This window comes from Culex quinquefasciatus, chromosome 1 (genome assembly GCF_015732765.1).
Source record: "Culex quinquefasciatus strain JHB chromosome 1, VPISU_Cqui_1.0_pri_paternal, whole genome shotgun sequence".
In the NCBI taxonomy this organism is placed as follows: Eukaryota; Metazoa; Arthropoda; class Insecta; order Diptera; family Culicidae; genus Culex; species Culex quinquefasciatus.
Genome location: NC_051861.1, coordinates 37,288,164 through 37,311,381, shown reverse-complemented (window position 1 = coordinate 37,311,381; position 23,218 = coordinate 37,288,164). Strand labels below are relative to the sequence as shown.

The window sequence follows — 23,218 nt, the reverse complement described above, 5'->3', positions numbered from 1 at the left end:
ACTCTGGATGACGATTGGGAACTGTGAGCGAGAGGTGACGAAATTTGGCAAAATAAAGCATTTTCAATTTTGACAATTAAACGCCTCTACAATCAATACCATTGAATTTTGAGGTAACACTCATTTTCAATCGCAAAATGTCAAATGAAACATTTGATTTCTTACCTCTATGATGATTGCCATTGTGCTTTCTCGTTTGCACATTCAAAATCACTCAGTATTTGACAAAACCTAACTTACTCAGAAATTAACAAACGGGGCATCTGTCAGATTTGTGTAAATTTCGCTCGGGATTCAACAAAAAAATTTGTGGAATCATCCAAATCTGAAAAATGAGTGATTTGAAACGAGGGATCGTTTATTTTTGTCTGTTGAAATTTATGATTTTCGACAAAGCCAAACTAAACTTATGACAATGACATTGAATAACTCAAAAGAAATGTAATTTCCAACCCGACATATCTCAAAGACGTTCCCACTATTCATCTTGGATGACAGGGCAAGTTTTATGGGGCGGACGACACTCCTTGAAAAAAAAACTCCCTCAACTCGATTCGATTCGCAGGACAATGAATCACGACGGCGATGGCGGACAGTTTCAGGAAGTTTGCGGAAGGGGCGATTCATTTCCTGAACTGTCCGTTTCTATCAACCAACCGAATAGCGCAGAGAGTGAGAAATGGCACAAAACTAATGATGATTGAATGTTTTTCTCCCCTCCCCCAAACTCGACAATCATAATCGGACACAAATTGATGCCCTTTGTTCCGTTTTCGCTTGCCGCAGTTCCAACTGTACCGACGGCTACCTCAAGGTCTACCTGAAGGGCCAAGAGGTGGCGGACGCGTACGATAAGTTCGATCACGAGCTGTGCGGCAACGAGCTGCCCCACGCCGTCATCAGCGACGGCCCGCGGCTGGTGATGGTGTTCAGCTCCGGCGAGTTGCAGGGCCGCGGCTTCAAGGCCAAGTACAGCTTCGAAACGGAGTACAAGATACCGGGGACGGCCGCACCCGACGGCACGTGCAGCTTCACCTACCGGAGCACGTCCCGGAAAAAGGGCGAATTCAACAGCCCCCGGTACCCCTCCAACTACCCGTCGGAGACCAACTGCTCGTACGTGTTCCTGGCGACCCCGAACGAGCAGGTCACCATCGTGTTCGACCACTTCAAGGTCAAGGCGGACGGGGCTAACACCACGTACGGTGCGTACGGCGCCTCCGTCTGCTTCGAGGACTGGCTGGAGATGTACGTGCTGTATCGGGACGGTACGGACCGGTTTCTCGGCCGGTACTGCAGCCTCACGGCTCCCGGACCGGTCGAGAGTCCGCGCGGCGCCGTCGGAATTCGCGTCGTGCTGCACACCGACCAGGAGAACGTCGCGAGCGGTTTCAAGGCGCGCTACATCTTCGAGACGGCCAAGTCGGTGTTCGGCGACTGCGGCGGGAACTACTCCGGCGAGGACTCGGGCATCGTGACGTCGCCGAACTTCCCGGCCAACTACGACGCGCCCGGCAAGGGGCTGGCCTCGCGGGCCTGCAACTGGTACATCACGGCCCGGCCCGGCTACAAGATACTGATCAACTTTGACTTCTTCGCCATCGAGGGAGAGCCGGCGAGTGAGTACATTGTAGAGAATTATAGTCATTTTGCACCATATTAGATTTTTAGCAACTTAACTAAAAACATGGTCGTATAGCTTGCTTAGTGCAGATCCTTAACATTTTGCAACCGATATCAACCCAACATGTTTCACAGGGAGATCATTTTTCTGTGACAGCGGTGACAGCTCTTTGTTCACATAAAAAACCACCACCCGGTCACGAAATCGTCAGAGATGGTGAATGGTGGAACATTTCTAGCGCAAAATTTGAAAAGGGCTTATAAGCATTTTGACAGCTGGAAATATTTTGCAAATTCCAAGACCAGTGCCCGCAGTGTTTAAGGGTAGCTGAGGAGACCAACTATTGTTTAACACTTCGAGTACTGTGGGGAAGTTACCTAGGAATAGTAAAATAGTTCCAGTTGTCTAGGACTAGTAAAATAGTTCCAGCTGTCAAAATGCGTCTCCGCCCTTTTCAAAGGTTGCTCCGGTTTCTGATAGAATGCTGTAAGAATATCTGCCTTTGTATTTTTTATTTTTTTTTTTTTTTTTGCTGGAATCCTGCTAGAACGTCGTGACTGGGCAGATGCTGTGGCAAACAGCGGTGTAAAACGCTTTAGTGCTTGTTTAGTGAAAAGTATTTTCCTATATGGCTGGATTTTCATGGATTGTGCAACGACATCGAGAGCACGAGCATCGAACCAACTCGATGCTCGTAGCTTGCGTTACTTCATTTAGCTTAGACACAACCCTAAAATCGACTTTCCGGAATAAGGAACACTTGCATGCAAGTTAACGAAGGATGGAAAATGACAGATTCAAAGTAAACAAAGCAGCATTGCGTGGCGATCGGAATTCCAGAACAACTTTTGAAATAAGCTGATGTTGTTCAATCAATCTTTTTCAAAAAGGCGTATGATTAGACTTGCGCATAATTTAATTAAATAAAACCTTTTGCCTCATGTTCGTTGCGAAAAATCATGCAAAAAGTTGAGAGATAATAGAGTGGACTTTTAAGGAATTTTAAAAAATTAAGTTATTTAAAAAATTTAAGAAATTTTCAAAAAATAAATGCTTCAAGAAATATGAGAAATTTTTAGAAATTTAGGAAATTGAGGAAATTTAAGAAATTATAAAAATAAGAAATTTAAGGGATTAAAGAAATTAAAGAAATATTAGAAATTTTAAAAAAATTTAATAAATTAAAGAAATTATAGAAATTTTAAAATTTTTATGAATTTTATAAATTTTATAATTTTTTTAAATTTAATAAATTTTATAATTTTTTTAAATTTTATAAATTTTATAAATTTTATTAATTTTATTAATTTTATTAATTTTATAAATTTTATAAATTTTATAAATTTTATAAATTTTATAAATTTTATAAATTTTATAAATTTTATAAATTTTATAAATTTTATAAATTTTATAAATTTTATAAATTTTATAAATTTTATAAATGATATAAATTTTATAAATTTTATAAATTTTATAAATTTTATAAATTTTATAAATTTTATAAATTTTATAAATTTTATAAATTTTATAAATTTTATAAATTTTATAAATTTTATAAATTTTATAAATTTTATAAATTTTATAAATTTTATAAATTTTATAAATTTTATAAATTTTATAAATTTTATAAATTTTTAAAAAAGAAATTTAAGAAATTTAAGAAATTTAAGAAATTTAAGAAATTTAAGAAATTTAAGAAATTTAAAAAATTTAAGAAATTTTAGAATTTTAAGAAATTTAAGAAATTTAAGAAATTTAAGAAATTTAAGAAATTTAAGAAATTTAAGAAATTTAAGAAATTTAAGAAATTTAAGAAATTTAAGAAATTTAAGAAATTTAAGAAATTTAAGAAATTTAAGAAATTTAAGAAATTTAAGAAATTTAAGAAATTTAAGAAATTTAAGAAATTTAAGAAATTTAAGAAATTTAAGAAATTTAAGAAATTTAAGAAATTTAAGAAATTTAAGAAATTTAAGAAATTTAAGAAATTTAAGAAATTTAAGAAATTTAAGAAATTTAAGAAATTTAAGAAATTTAAGAAATTTAAGAAATTTAAGAAATTTAAAAAAGGAGAATGGGCAAATTTGGTCCAAGGATGTACACGAACGGGACCAACTTTTTTCGGAAGATTTCGCCGAGACATGAAAAAAAGTCTTCTGGACCAACTCTGTAAACCCCGGGGTTCAAAAGTTATAAGTTGTTGAAGTTTGAGCATTTTGAGTTAAAATGCACAAAAAATCGAATTTTTGCTATTTCTAAAATCATTCATAAAATCTCTGTTTCATTATGGATTTCGATTTTCTTGACTTCATTCGACGCGTATCAGCAAAAACTATGAGTTCTGATATGTCTTAGCATGATTGAAACATGATTTCTCTTGTTTTTATCCGTTTGAACCGTTTGTGCAAGAGGCATCCCATAGAAACAAGTCGAAACTTCAAGGTTTTGAAACCGGATCCGACTCAGACTGCTTCAGTGAGTATGGAAGGCTTCAGTGCAATGTTGTAACAACTTATTGGGATGGTCTGAGTCATCCGAGAACTCCTTGGAGTTAAGACCGGTGAGTCTACCGCCGTAACAAGCAAGATGTCGGCGGTTTTGACCACGGATCATACCCGCATGGCTTCAGTGAGTATGGTAGACTACTATGCTGATGTGTTGGAGTGTCCTGGGTTCTCCTAGGACTCCCTGGAGTTAAGATCTGTGGGTCTACTACCTTTTTTTTACAAGGTCGGAACCGCAAAGATTCAGTGAGTATAGCAGACTGTATTGTTGTTATGTTGGGATGTTCTGGACCATTCCAGGGAGTCCTTGTAACAGCCGTAGACCTACAGATCATAACTCCAGGGAGTCCTTGGATGACCCAAGACATCCTAACACATTAGCAAAGCAGTCTACCACACTCACTGAAGCTATGCGGGTATGTTCCGTTGTCAAAACCGGTCGACATTTGGATTGTTACGGTAGTAGACCCACAGATCTTAACTCCAGGGAGTCCTAGGAGAACCCAGGACACTCCAACACATCAGCATAGTAGTCTACCATACTCACTGAAGCCATGCGGGTATGATCCGTGGTCAAAAACCGCCGACATCTTGCTTGTTACGACGGTAGACTCACCGGTCTTAACTCCAAGGAGTTCTCGGATGACTCAGACCATCCCAATAAGTTGTTACAACATTGCACTGAAGCCTTCCATACTCACTGAAGCAGTCTGAGTCGGATCCGGTTTCAAAACCTTGAAGTTTCGACTTGTTTCTATGGGATGCCTCTTGCACAAACGGTTCAAACGGATAAAAACAAGAGAAATCATGTTTCAATCATGCTAAGACATATCAGAACTCATAGTTTTTGCTGATACGCGTCGAATGAAGTCAAGAAAATCGAAATCCATAATGAAACAGAGATTTTATGAATGATTTTAGAAATAGCAAAAATTCGATTTTTTGTACATTTTAACTCAAAATGCTCAAACTTCAACAACTTGTAACTTTTGAACCCCGGGGTTTAGAGAGTTGGTCCAGAAGATTTTTTTTCATGTCTCGGCGAGATCTTTCGAAAAAAGTTGGTCCCGTTCGTGTACATCCTTGGACCAGCTCCCATACAAATTTGCCCATTCTCCTTTAAGAAATTTAAGAAATTTAAGAAATTTAAGAAATTTAAGAAATTTAAGAAATTTAAGAAATTTAAGAAATTTAAGAAATTAAAGAAATTTAAGAAATTTAAGAAAATTTAAGAAATTTAAGAAATTTAAGAAATTTAAGAAATTTAAGAAATTTAAGAAATTTAAGAAATTTAAGAAATTTAAGAAATTTAAGAAATTTAAGAAATTTAAGAAATTTAAGAAATTTAAGATTTTTTTTATATAAATTATAAAAATTTAGAAAACTTTGAAATTTTAAAAACTTTGAAATTTTAGAAAACTTTGAAATTTAAAAAAGTTTAAGAAAATTTTAATTTTTTTTAAGGATTTTTAGAAGTTTTGAAACTTAAGAAATTTAAGCAAAATCGAGGCAAGCAATCCGTCCAACGGTGCACGGAATCCTCCTGCAAAACAATGCCCCGAAATCCATCCACCGGTGGACAAGTTCCTCTTGTCAACTTGACCAGGCAATCCGTCCACCGGTGAACGGATTCCTCCTGCAAAACAATGCCCTGAAATCCGGCCACCGGTGGACCGATTCCTTCTGCAAAACAATGCCCCGAAATCCATCTACCGGTGGACAAGTTCCTCTTGTCAACTTGGCCAGGCAATCCGTCCACCGGTGAACGGATTTCTCATGCAAAACAATGCCCTGAAATCCGACCACCGGTGGACGGATTCCTCCTGCAAAACAATGTCCAGAAATCCGACCACCGGTGGACGGATTCCTCCTGCAAAACAATGCCCAGCAATCCGTCCTCCTGCAAAACAAAACCCTGAAATCCGTCCACCGGTGGATGGATTCCTCCTGCAAAACAATGCCCCGAAATCCAACCACCGGTGGACCAGTTCCTCTTGTCAACTTGACCAGGCAATCCGTCCACCGGTGAACGGATTCCTCCTGCAAAACAATGCCCTGAAATCCGGCCACCGGTGGACCGATTCCTTCTGCAAAACAATGCCCCGAAATCCATATACCGGTGGACAAGTTCCTCTTGTCAACTTGGCCAGGCAATCCGTCCACCGGTGAACGGATTCCTCCTGCAAAACAATGCCCAGCAATCCGTCCTCCTGCAAAACAAAACCCTGAAATCCGTCCACCGGTGGATGGATTCCTCCTGCAAAACAATGCCCCGAAATCCAACCACCGGTGGACCAGTTCCTCTTGTCAACTTGACCAGGCAATCCGTCCACCGGTGAACGGATTCCTCCTGCAAAACAATGCCCTGAAATCCGGCCACCGGTGGACCGATTCCTTCTGCAAAACAATGCCCCGAAATCCATATACCGGTGGACAAGTTCCTCTTGTCAACTTGGCCAGGCAATCCGTCCACCGGTGAACGGATTCCTCCTGCAAAACAATGCCCTGAAATCCGACCACCGGTGGACGGATTCCTCCTGCAAAACAATGTCCAGAAATCCGGCCACCGGTGGACGGATTCCTCCTGCAAAACAATGCCCAGCAATCCGTCCTCCTGCAAAACAAAACCCTGAAATCCCTCCACCGGTAGATGGATTCCTCCTGCAAAACAATGCCCCGAAATTCAACCACCGGTGGACCAGTTCCTCTTGTCAACTTGACCAGGCAATCCGTCCACCGGTGAACGGATTCCTCCTGCAAAACAATGCCCTGAAATCCGGCCACCGGTGGACCGGTCCACCGGTGAACGGATTCCTCCTGCAAAACAATGCCCTGAAATCCGGCCACCGGTGGACCGATTCCTTCTGCAAAACAATGCCCCGAAATCCATCTACCGGTGGACAAGTTCCTCTTGTCAACTTGGCCAGGCAATCCGTCCACCGGTGAACGGATTTCTCATGCAAAACAATGCCCTGAAATCCGACCACCGGTGGACGGATTCCTCCTGCAAAACAATGTCCAGAAATCCGACCACCGGTGGACGGATTCCTCCTGCAAAACAATGCCCAGCAATCCGTCCTCCTGCAAAACAAAACCCTGAAATCCGTCCACCGGTGGATGGATTCCTCCTGCAAAACAATGCCCCGAAATCCAACCACCGGTGGACCAGTTCCTCTTGTCAACTTGACCAGGCAATCCGTCCACCGGTGAACGGATTCCTCCTGCAAAACAATGCCCTGAAATCCGGCCACCGGTGGACCGATTCCTTCTGCAAAACAATGCCCCGAAATCCATATACCGGTGGACAAGTTCCTCTTGTCAACTTGGCCAGGCAATCCGTCCACCGGTGAACGGATTCCTCCTGCAAAACAATGCCCAGCAATCCGTCCTCCTGCAAAACAAAACCCTGAAATCCGTCCACCGGTGGATGGATTCCTCCTGCAAAACAATGCCCCGAAATCCAACCACCGGTGGACCAGTTCCTCTTGTCAACTTGACCAGGCAATCCGTCCACCGGTGAACGGATTCCTCCTGCAAAACAATGCCCTGAAATCCGGCCACCGGTGGACCGATTCCTTCTGCAAAACAATGCCCCGAAATCCATATACCGGTGGACAAGTTCCTCTTGTCAACTTGGCCAGGCAATCCGTCCACCGGTGAACGGATTCCTCCTGCAAAACAATGCTCTGAAATCCGACCACCGGTGGACGGATTCCTCCTGCAAAACAATGTCCAGAAATCCGGCCACCGGTGGACGGATTCCTCCTGCAAAACAATGTCCAGAAATCCGACCACCGGTGGACGGATTCCTCCTGCAAAACAATGCCCAGCAATCCGTCCTCCTGCAAAACAAAACCCTGAAATCCCTCCACCGGTAGATGGATTCCTCCTGCAAAACAATGCCCCGAAATTCAACCACCGGTGGACCAGTTCCTCTTGTCAACTTGACCAGGCAATCCGTCCACCGGTGAACGGATTCCTCCTGCAAAACAATGCCCTGAAATCCGGCCACCGGTGGACCGGTCCACCGGTGAACGGATTCCTCCTGCAAAACAATGCCCTGAAATCCGGCCACCGGTGGACCGATTCCTTCTGCAAAACAATGCCCCGAAATCCATCTACCGGTGGACAAGTTCCTCTTGTCAACTTGGCCAGGCAATCCGTCCACCGGTGAACGGATTTCTCATGCAAAACAATGCCCTGAAATCCGACCACCGGTGGACGGATTCCTCCTGCAAAACAATGTCCAGAAATCCGACCACCGGTGGACGGATTCCTCCTGCAAAACAATGCCCAGCAATCCGTCCTCCTGCAAAACAAAACCCTGAAATCCGTCCACCGGTGGATGGATTCCTCCTGCAAAACAATGCCCCGAAATCCAACCACCGGTGGACCAGTTCCTCTTGTCAACTTGACCAGGCAATCCGTCCACCGGTGAAAGGATTCCTCCTGCAAAACAATGCCCTGAAATCCGGCCACCGGTGGACCGGTCCACCGGTGAACGGATTCCTCCTGCAAAACAATGCCCTGAAATCCAGCCACCGGTGGACCGATTCCTTCTGCAAAACAATGCCCCGAAATCCATATACCGGTGGACAAGTTCCTCTTGTCAACTTGGCCAGGCAATCCGTCCACCGGTGAACGGATTCCTCCTGCAAAACAATGCCCTGAAATCCGACCACCGGTGGACGGATTCCTCCTGCAAAACAATGTCCAGAAATCCGGCCACCGGTGGACGGATTCCTCCTGCAAAACAATGTCCAGAAATCCGACCACCGGTGGACGGATTCCTCCTGCAAAACAATGCCCAGCAATCCGTCCTCCTGCAAAACAAAACCCTGAAATCCGTCCACCGGTAGATGGATTCCTCCTGCAAAACAATGCCCCGAAATCCAACCACCGGTGGACCAGTTCCTCTTGTCAACTTGACCAGGCAATCCGTCCACCGGTGAACGGATTCCTCCTGCAAAACAATGCCCTGAAATCCGGCCACCGGTGGACCGATTCCTTCTGCAAAACAATGCCCCGAAATCCATCTACCGGTGGACAAGTTCCTCTTGTCAACTTGGCCAGGCAATCCGTCCACCGGTGAACGGATTTCTCATGCAAAACAATGCCCTGAAATCCAACCACCGGTGGACGGATTCCTCCTGCAAAACAATGTCCAGAAATCCGGCCACCGGTGGACGGATTCCTCCTGCAAAACAATGCTCCGAAATCCATCCACCGGTGGACAAGTTCCTCTTGTCAACTTGGCAATCCGTCCAACGGTGGACGGAATCCTCCTGCAAAACAATTTCCAGAAATCCGGCTACCGGTGGATCAGTTCCTCTTGCTAACCTAGGCAAGCAATCCGTCCACCGGCCACAATGGCCAGAAAATTAACTCCATTTCACCATGCAAAATCAGCTGTTTTGATTTTTGACAAGGGCTGGTTTGACAGATAGAATTTGTTTCGTCAAGTTTCATTCCCATCCCGTACCAAGCGTTTCAAAGCGTTATTTAGGTTTGTGTCTAGGGTGCCGCAGAGGGAGCAAAAAGGCACTGGACGAGCATCGAGTTTCAATGCACGGACATTTTAGCAAAGCATGGTCGTGAGTATGCTTTCGATGTCGGTCGTCTGAAGATGCTCGTGCATCGAAAATGAAAAGTCGGAAAATCGCATTTTCGCAACTTTCCGGCGATGGGTATGTGTTTGTTTGTGCTTATACTACCATAAAATATCAATCCAAACCATTTTGCGATTTAACCTGATTGATAAAAATGAGTTTTCGGCAAAATATGACCACGAGCATCGAAAGCCGCTTTCGATGTCGGTCATCGAAAAATCCATGAAAATCCACCCTATGGGTCATTCCATCTGAAGCAGAACAGCACTTGAAAATTACCATCTCCGATTCTGTCCAAATTTGGCAGAGCTGTTGAGACTATCAAAACATGCAAAAATCCCGAATTTCATCCAAATCGGACCACCCCCACCATTTTTGTACCCTCCCAAAAAATCAACTTTTTGGCGATTTTTGAGCGAAACCCCTATCTTCAAACGACGGTAACTCAGGAACCACGAATCCTAGAGGGTCGGTATTAGACTCAATTTTGAAGGAAATTGGACGTAGAATCCATCTCTGTGATCAAAATTTAGATTAAAATATGTTTTCTACCTTTATTGCGCAAATGAAAACTTTAAATGGCCGTATCTCAAAACAGCCCTATTTATTTTTTGAATTTGACCTCACCAACGTATTCCCCGTCCGATTTTACATAAGAATCACTTATCGACAGAAAGGAATATGTTTCGTTCCAGAGATATCGAATTTTAAAGTTTTGAGTATTTGAGATTACCTGAATTAGCTACACTCGTCGTCTCTGCTAGAAACAATAAGTCGTGCTGATGAATAATTACTACCTGGTGTTCTGTAAGATGAATTATTTTTATAATTTTATATGATTTTGAGATAATCAATACCTTGAGCAATCTATTTTTTGTTTAAGGAATATTTATTGGGTAATTTTCAATGCACTGATCTTCATGATCTCAGTGTCATTAAACCATATTAAGTAAAATTTGAACTTTGAATATTTATTAACAAATGCTACAGAGTTTTTACACTAAAATTTTCAAAAAATTATCATTTTTCTATTATTTTTATATTTTTCCTAATTCCTCATTTCTTCCCACTTTATCAAATTATTTCTTTTATTTGAAGTGAGAACAAATGTAGTGCTGGCTGTGATAGATGAAATAACTCTCATGGGGTCTAGAGCTATTGCCATGTGCGGTAGCGAAATAGTGCCATTCAGCAAAAACCCCAAAATGTGCCTTACGGGTTGAAAGGTTGATCATATTAAACCGATTTTTATATTGTGAGCCAGTTTCATCTGAATAATTGATGATTTTTTTCAATTCTGTTACATGTGGACAGCAGCTTTATGGTCTTTCAAGATTTCTAAATGATTGACAAACAATAAAAAAAGATTATTGTTCGGACGGTGTCGAAATCAACACAACTGAATTTGATCTTAATCAGATAAGAAATCAGATTGATCTTTGTGATTTACTTACATTTTTCAGTTTGATACTTTCCAGAAATCCTCTTGCTTAATCATGCTTCACGAGAGTTTTATTCATGTTAATTCATAATTTTTAACACGATAATGTATCGTACACTTTTTCTTAAGTGTTACTTACAAGATCAATTGCAATTTCCTGCTAGCTCTGCGGGAATTCCATTCTTAGGCTATCCATTGGGCTAGCAAACAAATTCACTGTATACTATTTTTTAATTTAAGATTATACAGCAGTTTCCTACAGTGCTGTACATTCAATATTTGCCTATTTTGGTAATGATTATTTGGGATGAAATCTTATTTCAATAAAAACAGGTAGCAGTTATTGATCAGCACGACTTAGTGCTTCTAGCAGTGTAGCTAGTGTAGCTAATTCTGGTAATCTCAAATACTCAAAACTTTAAAATTCGATATCTCTGGAACGAAACATATTCCTTTTTGTCGATAAGTGATTCTTATGTAAAATCGGACGGGGAATACGATGGTGAGGTCAAATTCAAAAAATAAATAGGGCTGTTTTGAGATACGGCCATTTAAAGTTTTCAATTGCGCAATACAGGTAGAAAACACATTTTAATCCTACGTTCAATTTCCTTCAAAATTGAGTCTAAGACCGACCCTCTAAGATTTGTGGTTCCTGAGTTATCGTCGTTTGAAAATAGGGGTTTCGCTCAAAAATCGCCAAAAAGTCGATTTTTTGAGAGGGTACAAAATTGGAGGGGTTGGTCCGATTTGGATGAAATTCGGGATTTTTGCATGTTTTGATAGTCTCAACAGCTCTGCCAAATTTGGGCAGAATCGGAGATGGTAATTTTCAAATTTGCATTTTTTCTTGCACACTTCAGGTGGAATGACCCATATACTACCTATATACCGCCAACTGTGACGAATCTGGGCTACAGTCAGAATTGGGCCTAAATAAGGAAATTTAGAAAACGATGCACTATTTTTGATGTTATGTGTCCTTTCTATCCAAATATATTAAAAAAAAATATCCAACTATTGTGCAGTAACAAGGCTAAAACCGCTGTCCCAATTCACCCCATGTGTCTTGTTTCGAATTTCCTACAAGAATTTCATACTTGGACAATTTTGAAGCGATGTTTTATGTCATACATTTTTTGCGAATTTTCCTAACCGATTTGGCTCACTTGGCAGTTACTTATTTTTGCATAAGCAATCGAATCAGGGGGTATCTCTTGAGGTTTTCCAAAATTTTATTTTTTTCTTGTTTACTCTAGTGGTCAATTTACCTGATACATTCCTATAATTTTATTTTTGAATTCCCGAATGTTTCCCGTCTTTTCCAGAACTAGGCAATACAGTCCAGAATCGATTATATGAAAACCTCTTAAAAATTTTTCTTCGGCTAATCGAATCACGAAAAAAATGTTATTTTTTTCGTTGACTACCGTCAACTGGGGCGAATTGGGACAGCAGTTTTAACCATGTTAGAGCACAATATTTTGATTTTTCTGGTTGGTTTCGGAAGGAATAGACTCAGACCAACAAAATGTGTACATCCATTACCAAATATAAAACCTTTAAGTGCTCTAAACACTGATGTCCCTATTCAGACTGTAGTCCCGATTCACCCCAGATGGCGGTAATTAAGATAAGTGATTTAAAAAATACAATCAATGATGGTGGCCAATATGGCGGTGACAAAAAATTTAATAAAAAATACATTTTATTTATTTTTATTTAGGCAACCAACTATTAAAATTTGACTAAACTGGGGTCGCAGAACACGAATTTAATGTTTAAAACAAGAAAAAAAAACGAGAAAACTTTTTTTTGTGATTCGATTATCCGAAGTCGCACAAACCTTCGGATAATCGAATCTTGACTGTAACAGGATATTTAATACTCAAAAAAGGTTCTGCTTCATTTAAAAAAATGCCAAACATAAACATCAATCTACATCTTAAGTTGAAAAGAAAAAGGGTTGGCAAAACATTAGAAATAAATTAATTTAAAATTTAATTTTCACGATCACAAAAAAAAACATAAATCATGACACTAGTCATAATTCTTTCAAAAAATTACGAAATATCCAAAAATTCGTGAAAAATATGTTTTTATCAAGCTTCCTTTTCAATTATGTACATTATCATATTCAATTTTGTCATCAATGCTGCTTTATCAAGTTGTCAGTATTTCAATGCTTTGTCTATGCAAAAGCATAAAAGAAATTATAGATATTTCAGTGAAAGCAATTTTCTTGTAATTATTTTGTGATTTTTAAAATTCCAATATTCTTCTCATATCTTCTAAAAATAAACAAAGTTTTCAATTTTATTCCCATGATGAATGAAAATCAAGATTCATCCTTTCTAGCAAAACAATGCCAAAGGGCCGTTTTGGGTTTGTAAACAAAGAGTGTATCCCTTTCATGCCAGATGTAAACATCCTCTAGCGTGAGCAAGACACACTCTTTGTTTACAAACCCACAACGGCCCTTTGGCATTGTTTTGCTTGCTTTATTTTATGCCTATAGATAAAAGTACGAGAAACAGTATGTTGAACAAATTTAAAATATTAACCACAAAAAATGTTGCCAAACATCAGTTGAAATGGTTTTACTAGCATAACGCTAATCATATTTCGATGCCCGTGTGCTTTCTTCTAATATCTAGATAGGAATCCCAGCAAGCTTAATACAAGAAAGCACACCGGCATCGAATTGCTGAAGTTAAGCTCTATAATTGGGTGTTCAAAAGCTAAGTTACTTTTTTTTAGTAAAATTAGCCAAAAATCGAAGGTAACAAAAGATCTTCAAACGAACGTACCAAAAGATCGAGCTCGAGCTGTCACTGTCCCTGCGAAATAATATGTTAGTTGTCATCGGGCGGCAGGCCTTTGAAGCCCAGCCATAAGTTGCAAAACCCTTGCTAGAAAGAGACAGCAAATCCGATGCAAACAAGCCGACTTCTGTGGCTTCTGTTGCACTGAGACGTGTGAATGTGAATGTGTTTCACCAAAACTTCTGGAATGAATAAAAAAAATACCAAATCATTACAATACCATCTCCTCCCTTTCAGCTCGCGGCTGCGCCGCGGCCGTGATGCGCCTCTGGCTGTCCCCCGACTCGGACATGCCGCCCATCGAGATGTGCGGTGAGAAGCCGGCGATGGAGCACTGGCAGTACGTGACCCAGGGCCAAACCGCACGGATTAGCTTCACCAGTGCGGACAAGGCCATCGGGGCACAGGTAATGGTGATCACCTCTGGCTACGAACCGGCAGTTATTCATTGATTCTTTGGTTCTAGGGCTTCCGGATAATCTGGACCGAGGTGCAGGACTCGCCGGGCGGCCCCAGCTCGACGATGGCGCTGCTGTGCGAGTCCACGTACCACTTCCAGTGTCTCGCGTCCGGCTACTGCATCTCGGAGCGGCTCCGGTGCGACGGCGTCAAGAACTGCGGCTCCCAGGACAACAGCGACGAAATGCACTGTGAGTCGTGAGTGAGTCGAACGGATTTCAGTTCATTTTTTTTTTGCGCAGTATAATTTCAACGGTTTTTGTTCCAAGTATTTTTTTTCTCTCGCGTTGTGTGTTTCGTTTTCTGAATCAGTTTCGTTTTTTCGAATCAGTTTCACCGAGAAAAAATAAGAAAGTCGAAAGAAAGTTCCAAAGCGCAACCATTTTGTTTGGCATCTTCACAAAAGCCGAAACGCAGCTGCTGGGCGCCCTTTCTAGAACTGTCCGAAGTGTCGGATGGACCTCCCCACTTGTGTTGCCTTTTTTTTATTTTTTTCACAAAAGCAGCATTTTTCGTTCCGAAACTGCTCCAAACAATGCAGACGACTAGAGAAAAATACTTAAAATGAACACCAATCTACAATTCCCTGCGATATTCTGTGCTGGACTGACATAACCTCAAAAATACTAACCAAAATACTTGTTTGATCTGAACGTTGAATGATACGCACTTTCTCAACCAACACGAATATTTTCTACACCCAAACAAGCATTATCTTACAGTAAATATCGTCACGCGTTCTTGTTTATCGGCGTGCTTCGATTGTCAGTTATCGAGCGCACGCAGAAAAATATTGTGTACGAATATAATTAACAAAATATTGCGTTGGTCACAAGTCACAACCTTGAATCATCGCAACTCTGCAAAAGAGCAATTCTCAAACTTTGTGGGGGCCTTCCCTATGACCAAAGAAGCTTTTTTGTGTCAATGGTTAACCCATATAAGGCGCCATACAGTTTTGCCAGCTGTCCTTAAAAAAATGGTACGTAAATATTCGAAATTCTGTAACATTTGCAGGAATTTTCGTGAAATTTTCCGATCTTTTTGAAAATTAATACTATCATTTTAACAGTGCCAAAAATTTAATATTACGCCCATTTCGTCTACGTGTCTCTGTGGCTCCGGATCTGCCGGATTTTGTCCCCTAAAACATATCAAAAATCTCGAAAACAAAAAAAAATCGGATTTTGAAAAAATAAAGTTAAAAAAAAGGTTAATCCAAAAATCGGCAAATACTGTTTTTCCGTGTAGGGGAAGGTGGGGCAAGACGACCATATGGGGCAAGAAGAACAATCGCTCGTACGGCCGTAATTTTTACAATTTTGATTATTTCCAGTATGAGGAATTGCTGCTAGCAATAGAGAATTTGCAGCAAATCTAAAAGACACATGCTGCCACCTATGAACAAATAGCGTAAACCTATGATTTTTCGAAAAAAGGTGTTTTAACCTTTAAAATCAACATTTTTATTGAACTTTTGCCGGATTCGGATGAGAAAAATTATTTCCAACAATTTGGTGTATAACTTTCCAATATTTGTTTGATTTTTCTATGAGAAAACTGGAAATTTAGAAAAAGATAGTAATTTGGACTATTTGGCAAGAAAGTCTGTCAAAAATCAATGAAAATTGTTGAATATACGTTAACACATCTGTTATCATTTATATAACTGTTTATTTCTTTGATATTTACGGGGAAACTCATTTTTTCGTGTTCCAAAACATGTTTTTTAAAGAAAAAGTTCACAAATTTTTGCGCGCCCAAAAAATGATGTTCATTATTTTAAAGCAAAAAAATTTTCTCGTCTTTTGCAACTAGTTTCATTAAGATTGATGCAGGGAATCAAGAGAAATAAGCGATTTTGTTTTTCAATCCAGCAGAAAGGAATACGATTTTTGGCAAGTAACCCCATTTTGGCGCCACCTACATTTGAAACACAGTCGCGCTGCAAAACCTCAATGTAATTAGCTGATTCTACTGCCACATAGACGCCAAAACGACGCAAATGCCACGGGGCATAAGGTTTAATGAAGTTTTTTTCGAAACCTTTGTTTTCTTATAATATTTGGAAAGTAGAAAATAAGGCTTCGGGTTCGTTTTAAGGCTCATTTTATCAAAATGCTATTTTTCCTAGATCAGTAGTGTCCCTGCCAATGACTTGCACCTATTATAAAGCATGATTTAACTTTTGGTTATTTTTGTTGAGAGCTTTTAAAAAATCTTGTTCAGGTATGGATTTTTAGTATGGAAAAAATACGAATTGCTGCAACAACATGTTTTATTGGGAAATAAATACATAAAAGTACAAAAAACTGATACACAATTGTTTAAAAAATTGTCCATGAAAAATATAGCGATATTATGAAAATTTACCAAGAAATTTACTGTTTATCACTACGTATATCGTTTCAATAAAATTACAACTACAATTAAAAACCGGATTTTTTAAAAAACTTGTTCTATCAAAGTCTTAGTTAAGACCTGGTAAAAGATAATTATGAAAAAATCCGACAGATTTTTTAACGTTTTTAGTGGGTTATAACGAGCTTTTTTTTAGCTTGTTACACTTGCCCCATTTTCCCCTACCTTTTTTCTGAATAGTCCTCATCACTACCTACAACTTTGCTGAAGACAACACATTGATCAGAGAATTCATTCAAAAGTTACAGATTTTCGAATATTGACATCATTTTTGTAAGGACAGCTGCCAAAATTGTACGGAGACTTGTATGAGTGACACAAAGTGGCCCGCACAAAGTTTGAGCCAAATAAAAAAAGATACAAATATAATATTTTCCGAATTTCTTCGAGAACTGCTCAAAAGTTTTTTTTTTTTGTTAAAAAAGAGTGCATGAAATTATGTTATAGACATGACCAGTTTGACAAACAATGTTGAGTGATACAAATCGCATCAGAAATAGAGCCCTTAGACCTAAGTTCTTTGTCAAAAAATTTTGAATTCTGAAAATAAATTATTTTTATCACCTACAACGAACGCAACAAATCGATCACGTCGATTTAACGATCTTTGGAAAAGATTATCCAAAAAAAACATCCTAATTATTTCACGGTAATCATCAGTTTGGGTGTAGCAAATTTCCAAATTTTTGTACGTTTATGTTAAAAAAGTAACGAAATCGCCCGTTATTGCATAAACTAAAACACTGAACTAGAAATCTGCGGACCTAAGGTAACACACTTTTGGATGCACGTTTTTGACAGCCAGCACGATCCTCTTGTTTTATCTAAAATAAGTAAACTCTTAAGTTAAAATTTTTTTGCACATCTTCTAAAATTTCTAGTTTCCCTGTAAAAGATCTGCGTGTGTTTTGCTTGACCTTATGATCAAAGCTCATCAACGAACTGATTTACTGATCCATCGACAAACAGTTCACCAATCATCTCAACCAATACCATCTAAATTACAATTCTAGCCCCCCAATTGATATTGATCCCAAACCTCCCGAATGCCAAATACTCATCCATGTCTTTTTTCTTCCATCTTCTCTTATTTTCTTCTCTGAAAACAAATCTACTTGTCCAACAACCCCATCTACTGCTGATACTAATCCTATTTTATTCTGATTACTAACCTAACCTATACTCACTGATACTCTCATAACAAATAAAAAACAAATGAAATCAAACCTACATTTGAAAAAACTATCCAGGTGATGCAACACTCGTTACCTTACCTAACCTTCGTCACCTCTTCGTGGTAACCTTGAGCTGGACTCTACACTACCACTACCACTATTACCACGCAGATTTTCTGCGATGAGCAATAGCTATTAGAGCAAATGATTCAACAACAACAACAACACCAATACTATGACACCAACCCTCGACAACAATCAACCTCTCTTCCGTGCTAGCGCAACGTAAGCGAACGTCTTTTGTTTCTTCTTTATTTTAATTTTTCTACCCTCTATCACCAAACAAATCGACACAATATTCACACATACCGTCAGTGGGGGTGACTATGGGTCAAAAAACGAAACACCTCTCGAAATTTCTTAATAACAAAAACAATTTAAATAACATCGAAAATCTTTTAACGTAGATTTGTTCTTAAATAGTTTACTAACATTTTCCCAAAATATGGTCGATTTTGATGAACACTACCTTAAATGCCAATTGTTTGAAAATTGACCCAATCTCACCCCTTAGAGGGGTGACATTGGGTCAAATGAAACTAAAATGATGCTGAAATACAAAGATATGGTAAAAACAAGTCATCCAACAGCGTTTCTTGTTCGAGGGAATCGTATTGACACGCTACAATGTTTGAAGTGGAGATTTTCAAACACTTGGGTAGTTTTCGAGCAATTCTAACAAAAATATTAGAAAAATGATTTTTCGAGAGGTCATTTTTGGCCAAAAACGTACCCCAACTTTAGACATCTGCCAAAATAACAGGATATGTTCTAGGAACGAATTTTTTTCAGCGAAGTCATCTTAAGATGTCCCCTACACAACCCTTTTAACAGAATTCAGTTTCATTGAAAAGAATCTGAGAAATGGTAAAATCCGTAAAAAATCACTTTGACCCAATCTCACCCCCCAGACCCAATGTCTGACTGACGGTACACCAAAACATTACGCACCTGTCAAATGGCACCTGCATGCTCAAATAAAACTTTCACTCAAAGGTTTTCATGCGCTTCCGCAACATGTAAACGAAAACAAAAGCAACCTGTCAAGTGAGTTTTTTTCCGTGCACTTTTTTTGCCATCCCCACCACTACTAGCACACTAAAGTCGTCGTGTCACCAATACACAAAACAATAGACGTTTTTTATGTGCGAAGTTGCTTGCGATTAAAGTTACCATTACATCCGTAGTCATGTGTAAACTAGTTTTTTAGTCTCATTGCACTAATACCACCAAACGTTCGAGGGACGCTTCTTCGTGCGAGTTCAGTTGCCAAACACACTCTCATATACAAACGTTCAGTGCTTCTTTCCCTTCTTTTTTCCTTTTTTTTCTATCACTAGCGCTCAATCGATGGTCAAAACAATATCGTTAGCCATCAAAATAGGTTACATTGAAGTTATTTTCAAATGTACGAAAGTGTTGACAACAATATCTATGATGTATTTATGCTTGTATCATTTCATAACGTTCTGATTCGCTTTCTTTACGGAAGTATTTTTTGTTTCTTTGTATACTGTTCAGATATGTTATGTAAAAATGAACCAAAATTAGCGTTTGACTCATACCATAGAATAAATATATATATATATTGCTGAAACTCTAACGCTAACGCAAACAGTTGGCCATGCTTTCCGTGGTCCACTGTTTGTCACACTGTAGCACAACACTCGCCTACTAACCATCACACTGACATATTCTCACAACGCCTTTATATATTAACCAACTGCTAACAATACACACGCACACAACAAAGCCCACCTGTCAGTCGTCCAGCGTGTACTAACACATCTACCTATTGTTCTCACCCTACCCCACCCCATACTAACACCCCTTGCTTGCGCTCTGGTTGGAACCGCGAATCTACACCCGTCGAAACCATACCCGCAGGCACCATCCTGGTTCCCGACGAGGATCACGGCGCTCTAATAATATCCTGCATAGCCGCCGCCTTGTGCCTAATCTGTCTCCTCTGCACTCTCTGTCATCGAAAAAGAAAACGCAGACATCACAGACAGCTGGGGCTGCATAGGAACGCCGCCCACTACGACTCGACGACCAGCGCGACCGGCATCAGTGAGTATTAGTGAGATTGGTGTGACGTGACGGCAGCAGCTGCTGCTGTCAGTTTGACAGTTGCGTTTGACGTTTTTGGTGTGAAAATTTTGTCTGATGATCGAACTTATTCCTTGAAGATGCTATTAAAATATTTTATTGAAGATATAAAAATCGAACGTTTGAACTCAAAATTTTACAATTAAGAAATATAACAGTTCAAATATTCAAAAACTATTACAAAAATTCACAAAATCGAAAAATTAAAAAAAAATGCAAAAGTTTAAAACTTTAAAAATTCTCAAAAAATCAAAATCTAGAGACCTATTTGAGTCGGACCAATACACTCAACTCCCGGTGCACGGAGAAAAAGGGTTCCCAAAATCGTGAACATGCGTTCATGAAAATGGGAACCACGAAGAAGGTGTTCAAATTGCATGGTACGTTTTTCAAAAACATTCCATGGGATTTGAAAACTTTGTTCGTGCTTCGAATACCGTTACCAGTCAGCTACGGCCGCTCCTATTGTTTTTTTTTTTTTTTAATTATAAGAACTGTCGGAATATTAAGAATTTCAATAAATTTAAGGAATTTTAAGAATTTTAGGCAGTTTAAGATATTTTTGTATTTTAGAAATTTTTAGAATTTTAAGATTTTATTTTCAATTTTATGATTTTTGGAAATTTTAGGAAATTAAGGTAATTTGAGAATTTTAGAAATTTTAGGGCTTTAAGGAATTTAAGAAATCTAAGAAATTTCTGGATTTTTTTTTTAATTTCAATAATTTTAGTAATTTTAGCAATTTTAGGAATTTTAGAAAAAGTGTTTTTTTTTTCGAAAAAGAGTGTTAGGAATGTATGATTTTTTTTTAATTTTTGGGATTTAAAAAAAAATTAAACTTTTTAGAAATTTTTGGATTTTTTTTAATTTTAGGAATTTTTAGAACTGAAGGAAAATATTAAGAACTGGCCGGAAACCGTGGTGTAGGAGTAATTTTATTAATTTTGAAAATTTTAGGAAATTAAGATATTTTGAATATTTTTGGAATTTTTAAAATTTTAGGAATTTAAGGAATTTAAAAAAATCTTAGAAATTTTAGGAGTTTGAATAATTTTAGGAATTTTAAGAATTTAAGGAATTTTAGCAATGTTAAGAGTTTTAGGAGTGTAAGGAATGTACAAATGTTTTTTTTTTTAATTTCAAAAGTTTTAAATTTTTTAAAAATTTTAGGAGTTTTAAGATTGATTTGGATTTTTAGAAATTTTAACCACTGTACGAATTTTATTTTTTTTAAGAATTTTAAGAATTTTAGGAATTTTAAAAATTTAAGGAATTTTAGGAGTGTTAGGAATGTATGTTTTTTTTTTTTGATTTCGAAAGTTTTATTTTTTTTTTAGAAATTTTAGGAGTTTTAAGATTTTTTTTGATTTCTAGGAATTTTAAGCAAAGTACGAATTTTATTTTTTTTAAAGAATTTTAGAAATTTTAAGAATGTTAAGAACTTTAGGAATTTTAATCAAATCAAATAAAATTATTCGCTCTACAGCATTGCCTTGGCGTTCTCGATTGCGAGATTCCTACCCGAAACTATGTGTCCGAAGGCTTGATTGTTGAGGCAATTGCAAACCTCTTTTTACACCCAAGCTTCCATCCATCCCGGGATTCAAACTGACGATCTTTGGATTGTTAGTCCAACTGCCTACCAGCGACTCCACTGAGACAGGACCCCGGGAAACGACTCCTACACCTTGGGCTGAGCTAACGACCTAAACCTTTAGGTTAGACCTGGGCCAACATTTACTTTCCTGTCCGACGGAAGGCGTGGTCAGACAAATCTCGTCTCAAAATTTGCCACCGGGACCTTTTGGGATCGAACCCAGGCCGACTGGGTGAGAGGCAATCACGCTTACCCCTACACCACGGTCCCGGCTATCCCGAAATTTTAATATTTTTTTTTTTTTGAATTTTGGAAATGTTAAGAATTTTTGGAATCAGCATATTTTCTAATTTTATAAATTTTGGATTTTTTTTTGGAAATTTAGAAATTTTGAGAATTTTTGGAATGCTATGAATTTTCGAAATTAAAGGAATTTAAATTATTTAAGGTATTTCAGGAATTTAAAAAAAATAAGGAATTTCAGGAGTCTGATTTTAGGAATTTCAGCATTTTAATTTTTTTAGGAGTGTTAGGAATGTAATGATTTTTTGGAGTGTTTGTAATTTTAGAATTTTTAGGAATTTTAAGATTTTAAGTAATTTTAGGCATTTTAGGAATTTGTAATTTAAAGTTTTTTTTAATTTTAGGCATTTTGGGAGCTATAGGAATATTTGCTATATTATATAATTTAGGAATTTTAAGAACTTTAGGAATTCTACGAATTATAAAAAAATTAAGATTTTTTAGAAGACCACGCCTTCCGTCGGATAGGGAAGTAAATGTTGGCCCAGGTCTAACCTAAAGGGTTAGGTCGTTAGCTCAGTCCCAGGCGTAAGAGTCGTTTGCATAAATTTTGGAAATTTTAGAATTTTAAGAAATTTTAAGAATTTTTGAAATTTCAGAAATTTTAGGAATGTAAGGAATTTTAAGAATTTCAAGAATTTTAGGAATTTTGACAAATTTAAGAATTTTGGGAGTGTTAGGAATGTAAGGAATTTTAGAATTTTAAAAATTCTAGAAATTTTAGGAATTTTAAGATTTTTAAGAATTTTTGGAATAGTAGGAATATTAGGAATTCTTAGAAATCTTACAAAATTTTAAGAATTTTAGGAATTTTGAGAGCCTTGTGGCGCGGTGGTTAGCGGCTTCGGCTGCCGATCCCTGAGTTGCTATGAAGCACGGGATCGATTCCCGCCTTACCCTCATGGCCTCCTATCGGATGAGGAGGTGAAACGTCGTTCCATTTTCGTAAAAGTGGTTTTGGGTGACTCACTACACATAACCTACGGACGCCTAGAAATGAGCAGAAACTTGCCACAGAGACCACAAAAGACCCGGGGGTCGTTAAAGTGGATTACTTTGCTTTGCTAGGAATTTTGAGAATTATAGAT

The 23,218-nt window shown here is 38.4% G+C and overlaps 1 protein-coding gene across 13 annotated transcripts in view; it reads left to right on the top strand.

Annotated features, from left to right (window-relative positions):
- The window catches only part of LOC6035079 (tolloid-like protein 2), a 331,983-nt gene that overhangs the window by 305,804 nt on the left and 2,961 nt on the right, over window positions 1-23,218 (top strand). For 8 of the 13 annotated variants that reach the window (XM_038256540.1, XM_038256514.1, XM_038256531.1 and 5 more), the window contains 4 exons: window positions 787-1,619; window positions 14,241-14,410; window positions 14,470-14,653; window positions 20,006-20,191. In XM_038256540.1, coding sequence (XP_038112468.1) covers window positions 787-1,619; window positions 14,241-14,410; window positions 14,470-14,653; window positions 20,006-20,191 — 1,373 coding nt within the window. Of the gene's footprint in view, window positions 1-786; window positions 1,620-14,240; window positions 14,411-14,469; window positions 14,665-18,133; window positions 18,344-19,114; window positions 19,166-20,005; window positions 20,192-23,218 lie in introns of those variants that run through there. The other 5 variants (XR_005277619.1, XR_005277617.1, XM_038256543.1 and 2 more) reach the window with 5 other exon arrangements.